At 52.5% G+C, this 19,570-nt stretch overlaps 1 protein-coding gene across 2 annotated transcripts in view; it reads right to left on the bottom strand.

Moving 5' to 3' along the window:
- Window positions 1–18,749, bottom strand: part of COL15A1 (collagen type XV alpha 1 chain) — a 104,083-nt gene extending 85,334 nt beyond the window's left edge. For both annotated transcript variants that reach the window (XM_075560211.1, XM_075560212.1), the window contains exons 1-2: window positions 18,510–18,749; window positions 18,336–18,421 (exon numbers count right to left, since the gene is read on the bottom strand). In XM_075560211.1, coding sequence (XP_075416326.1) covers window positions 18,336–18,421; window positions 18,510–18,520 — 97 coding nt within the window. In that variant the 5' untranslated portion in view covers window positions 18,521–18,749. The remainder of the gene's footprint in view (window positions 1–18,335; window positions 18,422–18,509) is intronic.
- Between the last annotated feature and the right edge of the window lie 821 nt (window positions 18,750–19,570).

The raw sequence follows: 19,570 nt of genomic DNA, 5'->3' as shown, positions 1-19,570 counted from the left end.
AAAGGTCTTTCTTATACACACATGAGTGTCGATGAATTTGTTCCTCTAGTCTACCTGGACGAATACAGGGAGACTGGAGCTGACGGTGGGTGCTTTACCCAGCAGGGTGCAAGGGAGAGGTCGGAGAATTCAGGACCAGACATCCTCATGCATGTCCTTCATCTACCACTTACGGGTGACCTTAATCAACTTTGGCCTCGCTGAGCCTTCTTGGCAGGTGCAGGTGCCCGAGTGGATCCGGGCTCCCAGTGGGCCCTCTCTGATGGAAAAGAACTGCCCACAGGGGTCCTGGGTTTGCAGGTACTACAGGAGTGATCACCAGGTCTTTTCTACCGCGGAGCCGCTGGCCTGCTTGACCTCCTGATCCTCTGAGTTAGTCGCCCAGCACCTAAACACTGCACCAGCACGGCCCCAGCTGGCTCTCAGGGCAGTGGCACAGGATCCGTGTCAGGTGCCCGCATTGTCCATTCATGCATTCAGAAACGCTCACCAAGCTCCCATCACCAGGTGTCTGTCACTGCCGGTGCTGCGGGGTTAGTGGTGACCAGGACACAAGTGACACTCCTGTCATGGACTGTGTGGGCTGGCGCTGGCCCCTCGCTGCACAGGGGCTCTAGCATCCGGATGCTGGGCCCCTGGCATCAGAATTTTTAAAAGCTTCTCTGACATGGAAAGCCAGACAGGGAAGAAAGAAGACCGGAGAAGGATTTGAACCGTGGCGTTGGAGTGAACATACCACAGCCTGCCAGAAGGATGAACAAGTCCTTCTCTGTAGGAGTACCACCGCCAGCGTGCCCCTAAGTGAGCATGGCGAGACTCCATCTCATGTCCCTTGGTCATGCCATCAGACCTCCCTGGGCAAGGACCTCGTGCTAGTAAAGGAGAGGGGTCCTAGGCGCTGCCTGGACACAGGGGCTGCCACAATGTGCTCAGAGGGAGCAATTGTGAGGACGTTGCGGGACTGGGACATGTTGTGCTCCGCTCTCCGGGCGTCTCCGCCGCTTTCTCATCCGGATGAGGAAACCAACCTGCTTCTGGGCAACCCCTCCAAATCACAGCGCTAATAAATAGCAGAATTGGGATGCAAAGCCCATCTGACGATTGCTAAGCCCAGCCAGGCACATGGGAGACCAAGAGCAAATGTGAGCTCCCCGCCTTCCTTCCACACCCCCGAGGGTAGGCTCCACAGATGGTGCGGGGAGCTTGTGTTTGGGGCTGGCTCTGTGGGAACCTCAGGTCCCAGGAGTTCAGTGTGAGTGAAGGAGGCGCCGGTGGAGGGCAGACCACAGAGGCCCTCCCTCAGCAGGGAGCAGGACTCCCAGTGGCCACAGTGAATCCGTGTCTGAGAAAGATCCGTCTGAATGTAGAATAAAAGTTATCCGATTCATTCTGTTCTTTGACCAGCAGAGTCTGCTGGGGACTATAGTTGAAGGAAAGAAGCAGAACACAAAGGCCATTGGTCAAGAATCACTCAGGAACTTCCAGAGGTGGCCGCCACCAACCTGGACATCACAACACTTGGGATCGAGGGTCAGTTCTTCTCAGGGCTTCAAACAGGTTCCTTCTGGTTTGAACCTGTTTTGAGACTTTTCATTTCCACCCCAGGTATGCTGAATCAGAATCTTCATTCAACAAGGTGCCCAGGTGATTCTTAGAGGTCTTCTGCACTGTAACTGTGTGACTCTGTAAGGCCCTGCTTCCCACTGAAGCTCAGTCTTCCCATCTGCAACCTGGAAGAGCTGGGATAGATGATGTGCTAGTCCGGGTTGACTAGAGAAACAAATCCCGAGACACTCAACTATGTATCAGAGAAAACTTTATATCAAGAAGTAATTATGCATCAATTAAACACCCCAGCCCAGTCCAGATCAAGTCCATAAGGTGGACATTAACCCCTACGTCTGATGTTAGTCCACGAATTTCTCTTCAGACTCACGCAGCACATGTAATGATGCTGAATGCAGGAAGACCACAGGCTGGTGGGTGGAAAGTCCCGTGGATCCAATGGCGGTTGAAGCATCTCCAGGGCTCTGGCTGCCATGAGCGTGGCTCCATGTGGCTTGTCAACAGGAATGTGAAGCAAAGGGAGAGTGTGCCCTCCTCCAGGGAGGAAGAGAGGCATCAGAAGGCTATGCCCATAAGGAGGCAGCAGGCTGTGACCTGATTGACAGGCTAGACTCCACCCCTTCATTCATATTTATCAAGTTGACATGAAACGGTGTCACTCCCACAGACGAGGAGTCCCTGGGTGGCAGGACGGTTAATACACTTGGTGATGGGCTGGAGGCTGGAGCCTCCTCTGGTTTACCTGGAGGAGCATCCGAAGGAAGCCTGGAGATCAGTCTCGGAACAGCCAGCTATTGAAAACCTAGTACTGCATGCTTCTCCCCTGAAACCTAGCATCAGATGGGACCAACTCAAACGCAGGTAACCATACACCAGACGACCACCCTGAAAGTCCAGCATTTCCTGAGTCCTCAAGATTCCTATCGAGTTTGACGGAAACAAGGTATCTTGGGACTTGGAAGCCCCGTCAAAGCGGAAGCTCTGGGGTCCCACGTGTCTGAGGCGCAAATGAGGCACACTCATCTCGTAAGGAGTCACCATGCAGCCAGGGTCCCCACAAGTGGGAAGCTGCCAGCCACAGGCGAGTCTTAGAAACAAGGCTCTGAGTCCGTTCAAACCAGTTCAGTTACAGGCAGGGAAGCAGACGCAAAACAGACCCCAATGTGACACGTTGAGTGCAGTGATGAAAGACCACAGGAATGGGAAGTATTATGAACTGAAACTTTGAGATGGGAGGCCACTCAAGAGCCTGATGCAAGACACTGGATTATTCTCAGGACAGATGGTCAAAGCAACACCGCTGGCCACCATCGTTGAGTCGGGCACCATCATTTCTTACTGTGCCAGGCAAGAGATTTGGTTGCTAGGCCGTGCATACGCTGCCCATCCTTTCTAGAAGGGAGATTCCATTTCTAGCAGGATATAAATGTCTAATTTTCCCAGGCTGGTTATCATTCCAATTCACCCACATGCTGCAAAAATCTGTTCTGTTTCTGCATCTTCAGGGATGATTGAACCAAGAAAAGCCAGTTCACAACCCCACTTAGAAACCGTGGGTCTGAGCCAATCTCCTGCCTGCATATGCATGAGCAACATGTTTCACATTCCACTCCATCTTCCCATGCCGGCCAAGCCCCACACGCTTATTCCTGGAAAGACAAATGCCGGGTGGGAAAGGCATGTGTCTCGTAGCCATCGCTCCACACAGTCCCACCCAGGTGAATACCCTGATGGGGCACCTGTGGCGTGCAGGTGCTGTGAGAGGCGTTAGGACTCCAGCAGGGATGTAATGAGACGTGTCGCTTCCCTGGGGGAGCTCACCAGTGTCAGACCAACACTCTGAGAGCAGTGGCTTCCATCTTGCCAGTCACAAAGCTAAGCAAGCACACTGGTACGCCTCCCTGTGTGCGCACGCATGGCTGGTCCACTGTCTAGCAAGGGAGAGGGTGGCTGGGCAGGCGTGGGGCCGAGGGCTCCGCTGCAGGGTCTCTGAGCCTTCCTCATACACTGGAGTCATCAAGTCGACACATCATACCATCTCCATTGAGGACTCTTGTCACCAGAGTGACAGGATCCTACACCTGAGAACCTGGACCCGGCCATCTGAGAGTCTTGCGGAGTTTGAGCATTGAGTAAAATCACTCTCCCTTTCTCCCCCAATCCCTAACAATTTCTCCATATATAATATATAATTCAGTGACGTTGACTCTCTTCTTCACCTTGTACACCTGTTCTTGCTATACTTTTCCCAATTATTCCGCCAACATTGACATAAGTTAAATGCCCCCTAAGCCTAACCCCCTCCTTTCCCGGCCCTCTCCCTCCCCGCCTGCGTCACCACTAATAATCATTGGTTTCTCTGCATGCGCTTGGTTCCCCCAGGTGAGCACATCCTGCATTTGTCCTCTCCCCACAGCGCATCGCTCTTCTGCCTCCATCGGAAGGCAGCACTCTAACCTCGCACTGGCCAGCGCTGTCCCAGCCCTCCCTGCAAGGGAGTCCTGACTCCGGAGGGATGGACCAGGTGCGAGCAAGGCCTGGGCGTCAGCGGGCCACACCGAGCTTGGACCTCATCACCATGCCAGCCAATGGCCTTTACCAGGGGCAGGCCCTGTGCGCTAAGCCTTGAGGACGTGGTCACATTTAATCCCCACGAGAACGTAAGCTGGGCACTGCTAGTGTCTCCACTCCACGGAGGAGGAAACTGAGGCTCCAAAAGGCTTGGAGAAGAGTCGAAGGTCACACAGCTAGTACGTCCAGCCAAGTCTGCCTAGACTCCGCAGCCCCAGCCCTGGGTCCTCATGCTGCGAAGCACTGCGGTTCAGCTGCCCCCAGGCGTCTGGCCACCTGCTTCCAGAGCATATCCTGAGGCTTGAGCCTGGGAGTCTGCATGTCTAAGCAGCTCCAGGGGAACTTGCTGACACTTTGAGTGGCAGACCCATGACAGAGAAATCCAGCTACTGTCGAGGTGACTCTGATAGGTGGTGACCCCAGGCGGGTCAGAGGAGGACCGCGCTCCCGTGGGTTCCCGATGACTGTGTCTTCAAAAGCTCCTTGCCAGGCCTTGCTCTGGGGTACCTCTCAGTGGACTTGAACCTCTAACCTTTTGGTTAGCAGCCGAGCGTGTTAGCCCTTCGCCCTACTCAGGGCCTCCAACAAAGAGAAAAGGAGGGAGGATTTCAACAGGGCAGGGCAACTATTCCTAGCTGCGGGGCAGCATGAGAGGAGGCTTAGAGCAGGGGACCATGCTTGCATGGCAAGTGCAGAGAAGAGCCGCAGTTCAGGCGACCGGAGCCAGGACAGGCGGTCTCGAAGGGGAGGCGCGGCCTGAATTTCAGACCTACGCATGTGGACTGGCTGTCATGCAAAGCATCGGAGAATCTACCTGTGGACCCGAAATGATGGGAGCTGCATTTCGGAGGATCTGCTCTGTGTGCACAGCTGGAGGAGGGCGGGAGATCCCATGGCAAGGTAACTGGGTGGTGGTGGCGGGGGTCGGGGGGAACACATGTCTGACCCTGGAGGGGCCCGCAGATGGGGAGAGCGGCTGGGCGCACAGATGTCACAGGAGCAGCATTCCCTGCCATCTAGAACGTTAACTTTTTAAAATGTCTACACAGCAGACCCAGGGATGATGTCTACCGGCAGTAACCAGAGGCCTGGCTTCCAGCCTTCAAGTTGTACCACGATCCTCACCCTCCGTCTGAACCACTCCCTCTTCAGCCATGAGAACTCACTGCCCCCCAAGTCTCCTCTCTAAACTGTGAGTTGCTGTTCGCAGTGTGATCCCACGTAGCTAGGTCTGACAAGAGCACAGTGGTTAATATTCTTTATCTAGTTATTGTGAGTCTTAAGGCTTCCGCCCAAATCTTCTTGGTTTAAGGTTTCAAGATGATCTTGGGGCCATCGTTTCGGCAGCTCCAAAAGTTCTGGGTTCTGTGAGCAGTTGAAATTCCATCCTGCATTTTCCCTCCTCTGATCAGGATTCTTCTGGAGGATCTTTGATCAGTATGCTCAGTCATGGTAGCCAGGCACCATCTAGTTCTCCTGCTCTCCTGGCCTAGGAAGCAGCCACACCTTCCTCACTCCTTCCTTGGTTACTCTAGGCAAATAGAAACAAATGGCTGGCCAGCTTTTCAGACTCCCTGGCACTATGTAAGGGGAATTTATTTATTTAACACATGGCTACCCAGCTCTTTCCCAGTGCTCAAAACATGGAGCCCCTGCAGTGTGGGAGGGCCATGTTGCAGAGATGACAAAGGCTGTGGTCCGTAGGTGCCAGCTGTGTTACCTGCAAGGCACCAAGCCTCCAGCAGAACTGCTGGCAGACATGAGCCCAGCATGCACCACTCCCACCCCGTCCCAGCACCTTCATTGTTCACCAGCCTCCCGTCACTTCACAGACACAGCATCTGTGAGCTGAAACCACGGGGCCATGCCCAGCCCTAGATGCCAGGAGGCGAACCAGCAGCCCAGGGCTGAGGCTTCTAGAGAGCTTCCCCAGCGGAGAAAATAAGGACCACAGGCTTTCTGTGCTATCAGCCCACACTTGCAAACAAAACCACGCCATTTCTTCAACTGAAAGCTCACAGCTTCACAAGGGGGAGTGCGGGGGCAGAGGAAGGGGGGACCGTGAGACGGAGCCATCGACTGTAGACAGTGAAACCTGAAGTAAAATTAGAAAGCGTGTCACCCGGAAAAACTGTGCAGTGAGTAAAAGTTTCTTTTTCTTTTCTTTTTTGTCTCTCTCCCCCTTTTCCTTTCTGCGGGAGAGTGAGTAACTTGGCATTTAACTAGACGGCGCAAATGCACTGTTTGGGTCCGGTGCACCGACTGGGGCGTGGGCCGTAGAGGGCTGGCCCAGCCATCCGATGGACAGGCTGAGTGCCACTGAGGTGAATCACTTCCTCGACTGCCCCAAAGCGGGTCTCTTTGAACCCAGGCCTTCTAGAACGTTCCAGCTCACAGCGTTTTCAGGGTTCATCTGATCCAACCCCTTCAGTTTCCAGATGGGCAACCTGCAGCCCATCCGACTGAGAAGAGCAGATAAATGTCAAAGCCGAGACTCTGGACAAGTCCCCACCGTGCCCCCTCCCTGTCGCCGCTATTGTCTCCAGCACACCGGGGTGCCTCCATGGCTGGTACATACCGAATGTTGCCAGATTCCACCGGGTTCACTGAACACGTAACACCTGAGTCATCACCAGGGACTGGGGCACAGTGCTAGGGGTTTCAGGTACCAAAGGGAGTGACCCGAAGCCCAGACCCTGCACGGAGCCTCCCATGCACTGCTGCCACTCTGGAAGCTGTGTGGTTTAAGATCGGGATGCGGGCGGAGAGGTTCCGGGAGCCCAGGCCAAGGGCACCTTGGGTGGCACACTGAGGAGGCAGATGTTGTACCCGTTTGCTATTGCTGCTGGAACCAATGATCACACACTTAGTGCCTTAAAAACCACCCAAACGCATTATCTTACAGTTCTGGAAGAGTCCTGGTGGCACACTGCATTAAGTGTTGGACTGCTAACCCAGAGGTCAGTGGTTTGAACCCACCGCCCCCTCGTTGGGAGAAAGATGAGGCCGTCTGTTTCCATAAAGAGCCCAGCCTTGGGAACTCCGCAAGGTTGCTGGGAGTCAGACCCAGGTCGGGGGCAGTGGGTTTACAGCTACCCAAGGTCCAAGTCCAACATAGGGCTGCCTGGGCGTTCACAGCCAAGGACCCACAGGCTGGGCGCCTCTCTGGAGACTGCAGGAAGAATCGGTGTCTTTCCACGGCCAGCTAATAGAGGCCCGTGACCGCTGCCGCCACCCTCAAAGCCAGCAAACACCTTGCTGGTGGTGCTCTTCCCCCCTTCCCTCCCCAGGGCTCGCTTTGCCTGTAAGGGTCCTCGTGACCACATGGGGCTGGCCCAGATAATCCCAGATAATCTTCCTTCATGAAGGTCCTCGGACTAACAGCCTGTTTCCCCCAGCAGCAGAGTTGCCCTTCCCAGGTCATTCTCAACCTAATTGCCACCCTAATTCCTCGTTGCCACACACTCACTCAACATGGACCGACACGTGGCTGCAACAACGGGCTCAAGTTAACAACGGTGAGGACGGCACGGCCTTGTGTGCATAGGGTCACTGTGAGGAGCGTCCAGCTTGAGTGCACCTAACACCAACAAGGGTACAACACACCCAAAGGTCCAATGGGTCAAATCGTGGGCATCTTGGGGGGCAGGTTACCCGAAGGCGCTTACTGTGGCAGGACGCCAAGGCTTCCTGCGGGGAGGGACGTGATCAGAAAGCGGTGCTCAATCTTCCAGAAGAAAAGCAAACTCACTGGCATCGAATTGAGCCCAATGCATAGTGACCCTACAGGACTGGGTATAACCGCCCTGAGGTTCTGAGACTGTAACTGTTTACAGGCGTAGAAAACTTCTCTCTCTCCCCTGGGTTGGTGATTTTGAAATGTAACCCTTATGCCTGTCCCTGCCCACCCCACCCCACCCCCAAGGCTCCTGCTGTTGTGAAACTGCAGGTTTTAATTGATCAGGGTCTGGGGTGGGACCCCGGAGATTGTATTTCTACTGGGTTCCCAGGAGATGCTGATTCAGATGGTTCATGGTGGGTCACACTTGGAGGAGCAAGAAGCTAGAATCTGTTTGTGGCAGCAGTGTGGGGCACAGACGGTAAAGAGGATGGAGACCAGGAAGCAGTACTGCTGCCGAATTGTAATTGAGGATTTTCCCCCCTCAGAACCAAATGTACTAAACACACAAGAATATCCATCCAAACCTCACTGCCATTGCGTTGATGCTGCCTCTTAGAGACCCCTACAGGACAGTGCAGAACTGTCCCCCAGTTTCCAAGACCACAACTCCTTACGGGAGTAGAAAGCTCGGCTGGTTGGTCACAAAGACGGTGTGACTAAAGCAGAGAAGCAGCTTGCTGGGCCAATTTCAGATGGAGTTTTGCATGGCTCGGTGAAAATTTAGGTTGGGCTTTTTATCAGTTTCGGGACTCTGTCCGGCTGTCTGCTACATGGAATGGCTTATAACTTCCCAGCCCTAGAAGAGCAGACCTAGATTTTCTTGAATGAAATACAGCCTATCCCTGTGTTCCCATCACATCCAGGCCCTGCTCTCATCCCCGCTCCTGCCCCTCCACCAGTCGTCCACAGGGCTGAAGGGACACATCGCGTTTGCTGTGGTCAAGGGTTCTTAAAGCAGGGTTTTCATTTAGACCTCTGCAGTCTTGGGCTTTGAATGACTCGTTCATGATGCATTCAAATGCTCTTTGTGTCCTTCTGGTGCCAACTCAGATGCTGGGGAAACATGAACAAATAAAGCGGGCTTCCTGCCCCTGAGCAATACACAGCCCTGAGACTTGTACCGCTATTTCTTGCAGTAGGAGTTATGGTATTTTATCTCTGACAGATAAAGAAGATAAGGCCTCGGGCCAAGCAACAGGAAGTGGCAGAATTGAGATTGGAACCCCAGACTCAGATCCCAGGAGCTTATTAATGACCATGGCCTCCACCCTGGGAGGTTCTCTCTGGGGTTCAGTGCCAGCTGGGATGGGATGAAGTGGGTTGGATTTGACTAGGTTGAATGAGTCGAGTGAAGCCAATGTGGAGGAAGAGGGCGCTGCATCAGGCGACATAGGCCCTGTGTCCTCCTCATCAGATCGCCCCAGGCAAAGGTGGGGCGCATTGCCGAGGTGCTGCCCTGGACTAGACGTTTTCTCCCGTGAGGAACACAGCGAGTCAACAAATGGATTCCAACCCTTCTCTGTTCCTGTGGCCTCTGTGCAGTGACTCAGACCCCACCATCTGTTGCTCTCACTCTGCAGCCTTCTATGCTCATTTGCACTCTTCATGTAAGACCACCGCCTGTGATGGTTCATGATGATGTCAAGCAAGACACTGTTGGAAAAGAGTAGGGCAGCGCTCAACCTATCAGTGTGTCACAGCCTGATGGCCCCTTTCTTGGTCATCGTCCGACGGTCGCTGCTTTGCCAAGCTGCTTCCTCAAGTCAGGGGAAGCCTGGCTGGAACCAGACTGGACTTAGCTATTTCTACTGTGTGAGCCATTTCTTGAGAGAAATCTCTTTCTACCCACAACACATGCAAGCATTGCTAGTTTTGCTTCTCTGGAGAAGCCAACCTCACACACCTCCTGTGATAAGGTTTATTGTGCCAACCCGACCGATTAACACACATCGGATTGATTGAAGGGGCAGAGAGATAAATGGCCCGGCGAGCCTTGCCTATCTTGTCTCTTGCTCTCTGATGGTTGGACCAGTGTACAGCTGCCTTAGCTTATTATCTGCCTCAGCTGGCAAGGCTCACTTCCTGTGAGACATCCCTGAGGAGAAGCCACATGGACCTACCCCGATGCAGCCCTGGGTGCTGGAGAAGCACATGGAGACCTCTGTCAGAGCTGAGATGCTTACATGTTCACAGATTCGGCTTTCCTCCTGCAGTTGGCATCACTGCATGTGTTTTGTGAGATTGAGGAGGACTTTGTAGATCGGTGTCAGACATATGGGCTAACGGTGAACTTATGGGCTTGGACTGGGTTGGGATGCATAATGTACAATTACCCTTTATATAACACTGTCTTATAGAATATGAGTGTTTGTGAATTTTGTTTCTCTAGTCTACCCAGACTAACACACCATTTTCATAATTTGCACCTATCCGCTGAAGATGGATACTCCTGGCATCATCCAGCCATCTCAGGATGCCAACAAAAGCTATGCAATAAATCAACCCATGCAACAAAAAAAGGAAACCTGACCTGTAACTAAAGAGGCAAGAGTGAACTCCCCTATCAGATTTTTAAAAACTCATCTCTTTATGGCATATCACAGTCCGATAACACATCACAATCTTTTTTGTTTTGATACTATAACAATTGTGCACCCTTATTAGATTTTAAAACATATTAAAAAGCAACAATCATCAAAGTCATATGGCATGAATGGAGGGGAAACAAAATGAGGAGCTGATACCAAGGGCTCAAGTAGAAAGAAAATGTTTTGAGAATGATGATGGCAACAAATGTACAAACATGCTTGACACAATGGATGGATGGATTGATTGTGATACGAGTTGTATAAGCCCCCATAAAATGATTTTTTAAAAATCATATGGCATTATTTTTGAAAGCATGTGTGCACCAGAAATGATCAGCGATATAAGAGATTCTAGAACTAAAATTTGTATCGTTGTTTTTTAAAAATCATGTGACAAGCAGGACAACTCAATGATAAAGAGATAATTCGTGTTTTAACTAACATTCCGGGTAATATTGATCAAAACTCCATAAAAAATTACTGAACTTCATATTATACCCTAAGTTGTAGTTAATTTAGATAGAGCAGATTATAGACTTTGAAAGAAAACTAGAAAATAAACTCACTATGTGGCCAGAAGCACAAAAGAGCTGTGTCCAACGGTGGACAACATGAGGAGCCATCAGGAATAAGATGGGGGTGCGGTTTATGCTGAAAATTAAATTGTTTCTACCACTCTGAGCCGATCGCGGCCCCGAGCGGCCCTGTACGTCTAGAGGAAAGGAAACGTGAAGAAAGAAGGCATTCCCAGAGTTGGCAGGCAGAGTGGTCCACCACTTAGGCCATCGGCGGGCCATCCTCTCAAGACCACAGACTGAACCTAACTAGTCCCTGCTTCAGTTTGTTGGAAAAGTTTGCCGAGCATCCGTCCACTTCGTACAAAGTCTGGGATTCAGAGCTAGACAACAGCCGGCCCCTGGCTCGTGAGATTTTCTGTGTCATAGGGGCAGATGATGGTGACACGGTCAGAGAGCCCCCCTGGCTGAGTGCTGGCCTGGAGGGGACACACTCAATCCCCTCAGAACCTGTGAGCACCGGAACATAACCAGGCTTCCCTGTTCTTCAGGGCCTCACAAATATCCTGCCCTTGAGAGGGTGAGTCTGACCTCTTTTCCATCAGCATTGGAGCTTTCCTTCTCCGTCAGGTTTCTGCCATTCACAGGTTCTGGCTTTCACAGGTTTGGCTGTCCCAAGGAGAAAAGAGATGGCTTCCCGGAGTTTGCCAGTGGGCCAAGTATTTTCCACAAGGGACCAGCTTGTGCAGGCTCCCATTGAGTATCCCTCAGTGGACCACTGGAGGCACTGTGGGCTAAGCTAACCTCACGGCTAGTGGTTAGAACCCACCAGTCGCTCCACCGGAGCAAGACGAGGCTGTCTGTAAAGATGTAAAGATTAAAAGTCTAGATACCCAAAGGACCAGTTCTCTCTTGTCCCATAGAGTCGCTGTGTGAGCCCCCAGTCCCGGGGATTCTGTGTCAGAGAAGTCTAGGGGGTGCCAGAAGGCTGACCAGAGGCTCTTCCACGGTCAGGAGCAGGACTCCACCCCAAGCACAGTGAGGGCAGCAATTAAAGTAGGCAGTGGCTACATGAATCTGTCGCTAAGAAAGATCCTTCTAAATGTATCCTGAGAGCTATCCCATTTGTTCTGTTCTTCGGCCGGGAGAGTCCATTGGGGAATGTAGCCAAAAGAAATTACTCAAACCAAAACAAAGGCCATTTGGCGAAAGATGCTCCCAGCAGCCTTGTGCGGCATCATGACAACATGGGACAGGTGCACACGTGCAACGCTGGACAATAGTCGTGGGAAGCCCACGGCCAGCAAGCGGGTTCCCACTGGGGCAGCGTGTTGCCAGGCCTGTCTTCACGGTTGCTCTGGGTGGATTGGTGGATAGATGAGTAAGGGGAGGCCATTGCTGCCACCCAGGACCGGAGTGCAGAGGAGTGGCCTGGCCCTAAATCTTCACTCTGCTGTGCAAAACCATGTGTGCTATGATGCCACCAAAACCCGCCCATGTAGCCAGGAATCCAAACACCGTGATCGGGATGCTCAGCACAACTTCCAATAGCCTGTGAGCAACAGCAGCTCATCACAGGCTGCCCACAGGCCAGGCCCGATGCCACGGACACGAAAACCCAGGCGGGACTCTACCCACTGCCCCTCATCCAGAGAGCACACCGGGCTGCCCACAGGCCAGGCCCGACGCCACGGACACGAAAACCCAGGCGGGACTGTACCCACTGCCCCTCATCCAGAGAGCACACCGGGCTGCCCATGAGGCGGAGGGACAGTGCTATGAGTGAAAACCTGTGCCTGACTCCTATTCTTTAAAAGTAATTTGATGTAAATGGATTACTGTTTTAAAAGTTTCTATTATCACTGCCTCTTATTATCAGTGTCTTGATAAACCCACTCTTTGAACATCTGTGGTGAACATATGAGAATGATGACATTATTATATTATGCGCTGCAACAAGGCATGCAGTACGCATTACGAATAAGATGAATAAGATGTGGGACTGGGGGACAGACAGTGGGTAGATGCAGGTTGTCATTTGAATGAATTATAGGTTGGGGACTGACCGTGTTTGAGAATACATGCTTAGCTGGTAAAGGTATGTTTTAAGATCGAAGAAGTGATCACTGGAAGTCATGACTGTGATCATTTGGGGGTGGCAGGGACGAGAGGGAAAGACCATTGTAAAGGGGCTTCTGAGGGGGCTGCTTCTTGACTTGAGATGCACGGGTGTTTGCTTTATAACAAGACGGTGTTTTTTGCTTTGCAAGTAGACAATACTTTTTGCATGCACATCCATGAATGCATGTCATATTCCATAATAAAAATAGTTTAAAGAAAAGCAAATAATTTACACAGATCAGCACTTCACGATGAAGAACAAATGACAAATTATTCATGACGACACCAATCCTCACCCTGCCATAGTCCCCTATCCTCCCAAAGCAGCAGGTATCCCAATAACACTCAAACGAAAACCAAGGACAAAGGGACGGTGCTGTCATCCAGTTCAGACCTGACCCTGAAGGGACATGAGGGACTGTCTGGGGACACGTCGGGGTCAAGGTCTCTCCAAGCAGGGGGCTGGCTGCACAGTGGGCATGCTGGATATTAGATGAGAAGCCTGCCATAAAATGTACATCGCACTTGACTGTGACCTGCTTTTCTGCTCTCGAACGATGAGTCTCTGGGAGCAGAGACTGTGCCCAAATCCTCTCCGAGTGCCCAGTGGTCAGCACCAGGGCAGACTTGGGGTGAGTGTTCAGGGTGGATTCTATATAATAAGTTATATCGAATAATTGGACCTCAAACCAAATACTGCTTAGTTTTGTTTTGCAGAGTTTTCAGCTGGAAGAGTTCAGAGAGTTGTGGATCTTGCCCCACCCCCCACATTCCACACCCGTTTTATGGATGGAAACACTCAGTCTTGGCCTGGGAAAAGTCACTCAGCCAAACTCACAGAGGACACCAGTGATGGAGTCAATGCCCGAGATGTTGCTATTTTTTAGATACCACGTAGCTTGCAAAGGTTGACTTTTCCACAGATCCACTTCATTTTCAGCAAATCATCCTCCACCTGTGTGCCACCGTAGCTGAGGATCCCAGCTCAGGGCTCTGAGTGGCAGCTGGGGAAGTAGGGAGAAGAGGGCTGGAGGCCTAGGGGCAGAGGAGGACTTGGCCTTTCCAGCTGAAGCCCAACACCAGTTTCCCCAGAGAAATGGTGCAATATAGGGCTGGCCTTTCTGAGTGGCATTTCTACTATGACATTCCTTCATATCAGTCTGGCTGAGCTCCACAGGGACCCCCAGCAGGCCTGTAGCACACATGCTCTGGGAAAACAAAAGAAGTTAAACTTCAGTCTGATCATATCTGCATTCACTTACTTCCTGAGGCACTCTGTCTGAGGGCAAGGCTGTAAACATCCCTGGTCAAAGGTCCAAGGGAATTCAATGGAGGCTTCATCCCGGTGGGGCCTCTGCACAAGGATTTGGGGTTTTCATTGTCATCCATAAGCTTCTGCAATCCAGGTGCTCAGAATTTAAAGCCGAAACAATTCTCTCCTCTGATCTTGGATTTGATTATATACAATCCTTGGATCATACACACTTTTGATGTTATTTTAACGTTTTTACTGGGATATCATCTTCACTCCATAAAACTCACCATTTTAGGTATATCTGTAGAGCCACAACTACCGTCTAGCTTTAGAACAGCCCCCCCCCCACCCCCAAAGTTCCCTCATGCCTACTGCAGCCAAGCTCAGCATCCACCCTTGGTCCCACACACAAACCAAACCCACTGCCATTCAGTTGATTGTGACTCAAGTTAGGTCAGTTCCCACGCATAGCCTCCCTGTGGACAACAGAATAAAACACTTGTCTTGAGCCCATTGTTGCAGCCACTGGGTCAATCAATCCATCTCGTTGAGGGCCTTGCTCTTTTCCACTGCCCTCTACCAAGCATGATGTCCTTCTCCAGGGACTGGTCTCTCCTGCCAATGTGTCCAAAGTACCTGAGACGAAGTCTCGCTATCCCTGCCTCTAACGAGCATCTGGCTGTACTTCTTCCAAGAGAGATCTGCTTGCTCTTTTGGCAGCCCATGGTACCTTCAATATTGTTTGCAGCATTTGATTTAAATGCATTGCTTCTTCTTTGGTGTTCCTTGGACCATGTCCAACTCTCACATGTGCATGAGGCCACTGGAAACACCATGGTTTGGGTCACATCTGAAGTCCTCTAAGTGACACCCTTCCTTTTCAACAGTTTATTGTTGTGACTCACAGCCAACCACGATTCTGTTTGGCGTCTATTGTATTTCCTTCTAGAAGCGTCATGAACGTGGAATCTCAGCGTACAGCCTTTGTGTTGGATGCTTGTCACTCGCCATAATAGCTTTAAAATGCATCCACATTGCAGCATGTATCAGTACTTAATTCCTTTTCATCCATTGTATGAATCTACCACATTCTGTTTATCCATCCACCCCCCGCACTTTGGCTATTGTGGATAACACCACAGTGCGCATTCACATACAATTGTGTGGACATCTGCTTTCCTTGTTCTGCTGTAGGCACCTAGGAGTCGGTGCTCTGGGTCACAGAACATGTTTAACTTCGTAAGAAACTGCCATGTTTTTTGAAAAACAAAACAAAAACACCGCACTCTATTCTGTTACTAACCAAACTCACTGCCATTGAGTCAATTCCAATTCTTAAGGACCCTAGAAGAGAGGATAGGACTGCCTCTGTGTTTCCCACCCTGTAACTTTTTGTGTGAAAGAGAACCCCATCTTTCTCCCATGGAGCAGCTGGTGGTTTTGAACTGCTGGCTTTGCGGTTAACAGCTGGTAATGTAGAGGGGCAGTGAAAAAGAGGAAGGCCCTGGACAAGATGGATAGACATTGGCTGCAACAACAGGCTCAACCATAAGAACAACTGTGAGGATGGCAGAGGACTACACGGCGTCTCGTTCTGCTGTGTGTATCGTCTGCCTCGATGGCACCCAACAACAACAACCACAACAAAGCTCCTACCAACCCGTTTGCAAACCTGCTGTCAGAAGTCAGTCTGCAGGAGCAGATGTTATAGAGGAATGGGCACAGAGATTCTGGAATCAGAGGCTCTGGGTCCAGATAGTGCTTCAGCCATGCAAGGCAAATGTGACTTCACCTCTTTGTGGCTCAACTTCCTCAGCTCTGAGAAGGGCAACACATGGGACCGTTGTGAAGACTGAAGAAGTTCACTACACAAAGCACTTAGAATACCATGGCTCATGAGTGCCGCAAAATTTTAGCTATCATCATCATCATCATTTCTTATCGTCAGTTCAGCTGTGGTCCAGTGAGGAAGCAGGGGAAATCTGAGAGTCACAGGCATGGGATGGCCATCATGGATCTGCCCAGTTATAGCTGTGTGGCCTTGGGCAAGTCTCACGCCCTCTCTGAACCTCTTCTGTAAGATAGAGGCCATCTTATTTCTGCTCAAGCTCTTAGGTGGTGGATCCAGTGGCTGAGTGAAGGGCAAGTGTAGTGCAGATGGTATGACTGATGCAATGGGCTTGAGTTACACTGATGACACTCCATTGTAGGGCTCATGGGAGACTGTGGGCCCCTAAGCCTTCATTCTGTGAAGCTTCACTAACTAACAGCGTAATCAGATGCTTTAGTGCAAAGATTCTGGGGTCAGACTATCTGGTCCGAATCTTAACCTGGCCACTTGGGTCTCCGTCTCCTCATCTGACATACAGAGAAAATAACCATCCGCAGATCCCACTTCCAGGTGGCAGTGAACACTGGGTGAGTGTGAGATGCCAGATCCCTGGCCGGCGCACGCGCGCGCACACATACACACGTGTTTGGTAAGCGTTAGCCGCATGAAACTCATGCGAGATGTGGGTTGTAGAAGGTGAACTCCAATCCTAGGATCATGGTGTTCAGATTCCCACGGAGGCACTGAGGACCCACCAGGGACAAACGGCCCTCTTCGGCTCCTAAGGACTTCCTGGACCCCACCTTTTCTCTCCAGGGATGGGAAAGGGGCTTCCTTCGTGTTAGAAATACCAGCCTTGACCTGACATGGAGCGACCCAGCTACAAAAACAGAGTGGGTGGGGCAGGAAAGAAGCCAAGTTTCCTTCCTCAGAACCCCGGCCCCTTCAGGAAAGAGAGTTTTCAGCAAAACTCACCAAAGACCACAGACCCCAAAGCTGCCCTCTGCAGCTGGGTTGGCAGTGCCCAATATCACATTCAAAATTGCAATGTTCAGTATGGGCCATGATGCCGAGAAGCCAGAACTATGTTCCAGCTGCCCTTTGATCTGCGAGAAATGCCAGGCTGGATGCTCTGGCAGGGACCGCTGCAATTGCTTTGGGTCCCCCTTCCAAGAAGACAATGGCCTGGGCTGTTCCGGTTTCCTCCGCATACCACGAGTTAACCGAGGCTGCCCACTGAAGCCCTGGTTTCCTTCCAGGGGGGAGAGGGCAGTGTCCCTGGTCTCCCATCACTTTCATGCTTTTGAACTTCGGCAAGCAGCCGAGGGGAGCCTGGGAACCTGGGTTCTGCTCTGACTCTGGGTCCCACCACTTCCTAAGCTGCCTCCAACTTGTATTCCCTCTTCTGTGAAAATGCCTGCCGGGCTTTCTCACCCACCAGGGCTGCAAAGATCCAAGCACAGGCCCCATCACTTACTCCCACCTGTGCTCCAGCAGCATGGGGACACATCATTTCCAATCTGCCCTCGACCTTCACCGCAGCCCGCGGAGGGAGGGTTATCTGACCATTCCCTTTCCTGCTCTAAGGCGCAGAGAGGCAGACCCTATCAGGGCGCTCTGCTTGGGTACAATTCAAGCCCAGGACTTCTATCTCAACGGAGACCCATTTTAATTCATGCTACCACCTCCAGGTCTGGGTGTGAAAGTTGTGGCCCAGGGAGCAGAAGTGACCCAGATGCCCAACCTATCCTCCCGCCCCTCTTCCCATCACCTGGTGCCACTGCTCGCACACGCAGCTGCCATCCTCTAGGCAACTCGGCCTAAGGAAGGCATCGGAGTAATTTGGTCCCGTTAGTTTTGCGCGGCAAAGGCGCCAGGTGTCCCTAGCCGCCGCGCTGTCATTGGCTTAGCTCCCTTTCTGTACCCAGATTGGCGGGGCCGCGCCCAACTCCGACCCCCTGACCCTGGTGCCGGGGCAGCGTTTCACCTCTCCGAATGCCCAGGGCGCTCCCAAGCGCCGCTCAGAGCCCGCATGGCAGCGGGAAGCCGCCAGCAGTCCGGCCAGTGCGCATTGAGTGGAGAGCACTCCCTTTTATGTCCAGGAATGTAGCGCGCACCGCGCCCGCGGCCGCCGCTAACCCAACTTTGCACAAGGCGTGGAGGGTCCGTGCACCCCCCCACCCCCTCTCCCGGCCGGATCCCTTACCTGTCGCGGCGCGGGTCCAAGGAACAGCGGGGAGAAGGGCGGAGACGGAGAGCAGCAAGAGCAGACGCCCGCACTGGCCGGTCCTCCTGCAAGAAGTGGCCCAGGGAGGGAGGTGAGGCGCGCGGGCGGTCGGGCGGGCTGGGGGTCCCCGGGGCGCGAGGCGGCGGGTCTTACCTTGGCGCCATCTCGCTGGTCTTGGAGCCCCGAAGGCGCGCGGCGAGCCGGGCCGGGCAGAGGCGCGGAGCTGGGCGAGACCTAGGGGCTGTGCGCCCGGCCGCCTGGAACAAAGGCGGCGCTCCGCGGCAGTGGCCGGCGCCCAGAGTCACCGCGCTCTGAAACCCAACTCGGCCGCGCCCTGCGCTCCCGATTTACGCCCCACCTCGGGTCACCCAGGCTCCTTTGCCGTGGATCCCGGCCCCGCCGGCGCTCCCCACGCCCCTTCCCCCTCGAAGGGCTCCACCTCCGCGCCCCCCCACCCCGCCCTAGGCAGTCTTACGTAACCTCGAGGAAAGCCCAGCGGACCCCGGCCACCTCCCTCGCGCGCGTCTTTCGGTCCCTCTCCGCTGCCGAGGGAGAGGGGAACCACAGAGATTCTGCTATTCCGTGGACTAGGAAACTAGGAAACCAGGAAGCCGAGGCTCAGAGAGGCATGTGAATGTCCCAGGGCCACACAGCTGGAGGGAATCAGCTCACCTGACCCACGAACTCACTTGGACGCTCAGGAGTGGCCCCATGTTCGGGACACACAAGCTATATATATATATATATATATATATATATATCCCAAATCATCCCTCCCCTTGATTGCATGGCGGTGGGCTTTGGGGGGCTGGGTGGAAGGAGATGAAGCAGCACTGGGGGGCAGAGGGATTGAGACTCCGGGCTCCTAACTGTCCGTAGTTGGTGCCCACCAGCCTGTCCCTGTGGGAAATGGATGCAGCAATCTGCTTCTAAAAAAAAAAATAGCCTTGTTCTACTCTGCCCTACCCTGTCACTGTGAGTCAAAATTAACTGGCTGGAGAGTAACAGACTTGGTGCTTTTTGCTGCTGTCTCCCCACCCCCTCTTCTTCTTCTTCCTCTACATTTTGCTGTGTCTGTTGAGATTATGCACAGCAAAACAGCCACCAAGTCAACAGTTTGTGCGCACGGGATCCAGGGGCATTGCTTACGTTCTTCAAGCAGTGCAAGGAGTCCCACGCTCCTCTTTGGAGTGCTTCCTCCCCAACAAACACAC

This window comes from Tenrec ecaudatus, chromosome 10 (assembly GCF_050624435.1).
Source record: "Tenrec ecaudatus isolate mTenEca1 chromosome 10, mTenEca1.hap1, whole genome shotgun sequence".
Classification (NCBI taxonomy): domain Eukaryota; kingdom Metazoa; phylum Chordata; class Mammalia; order Afrosoricida; family Tenrecidae; genus Tenrec; species Tenrec ecaudatus.
This window is presented reverse-complemented; position numbering and strand designations above follow the sequence as displayed.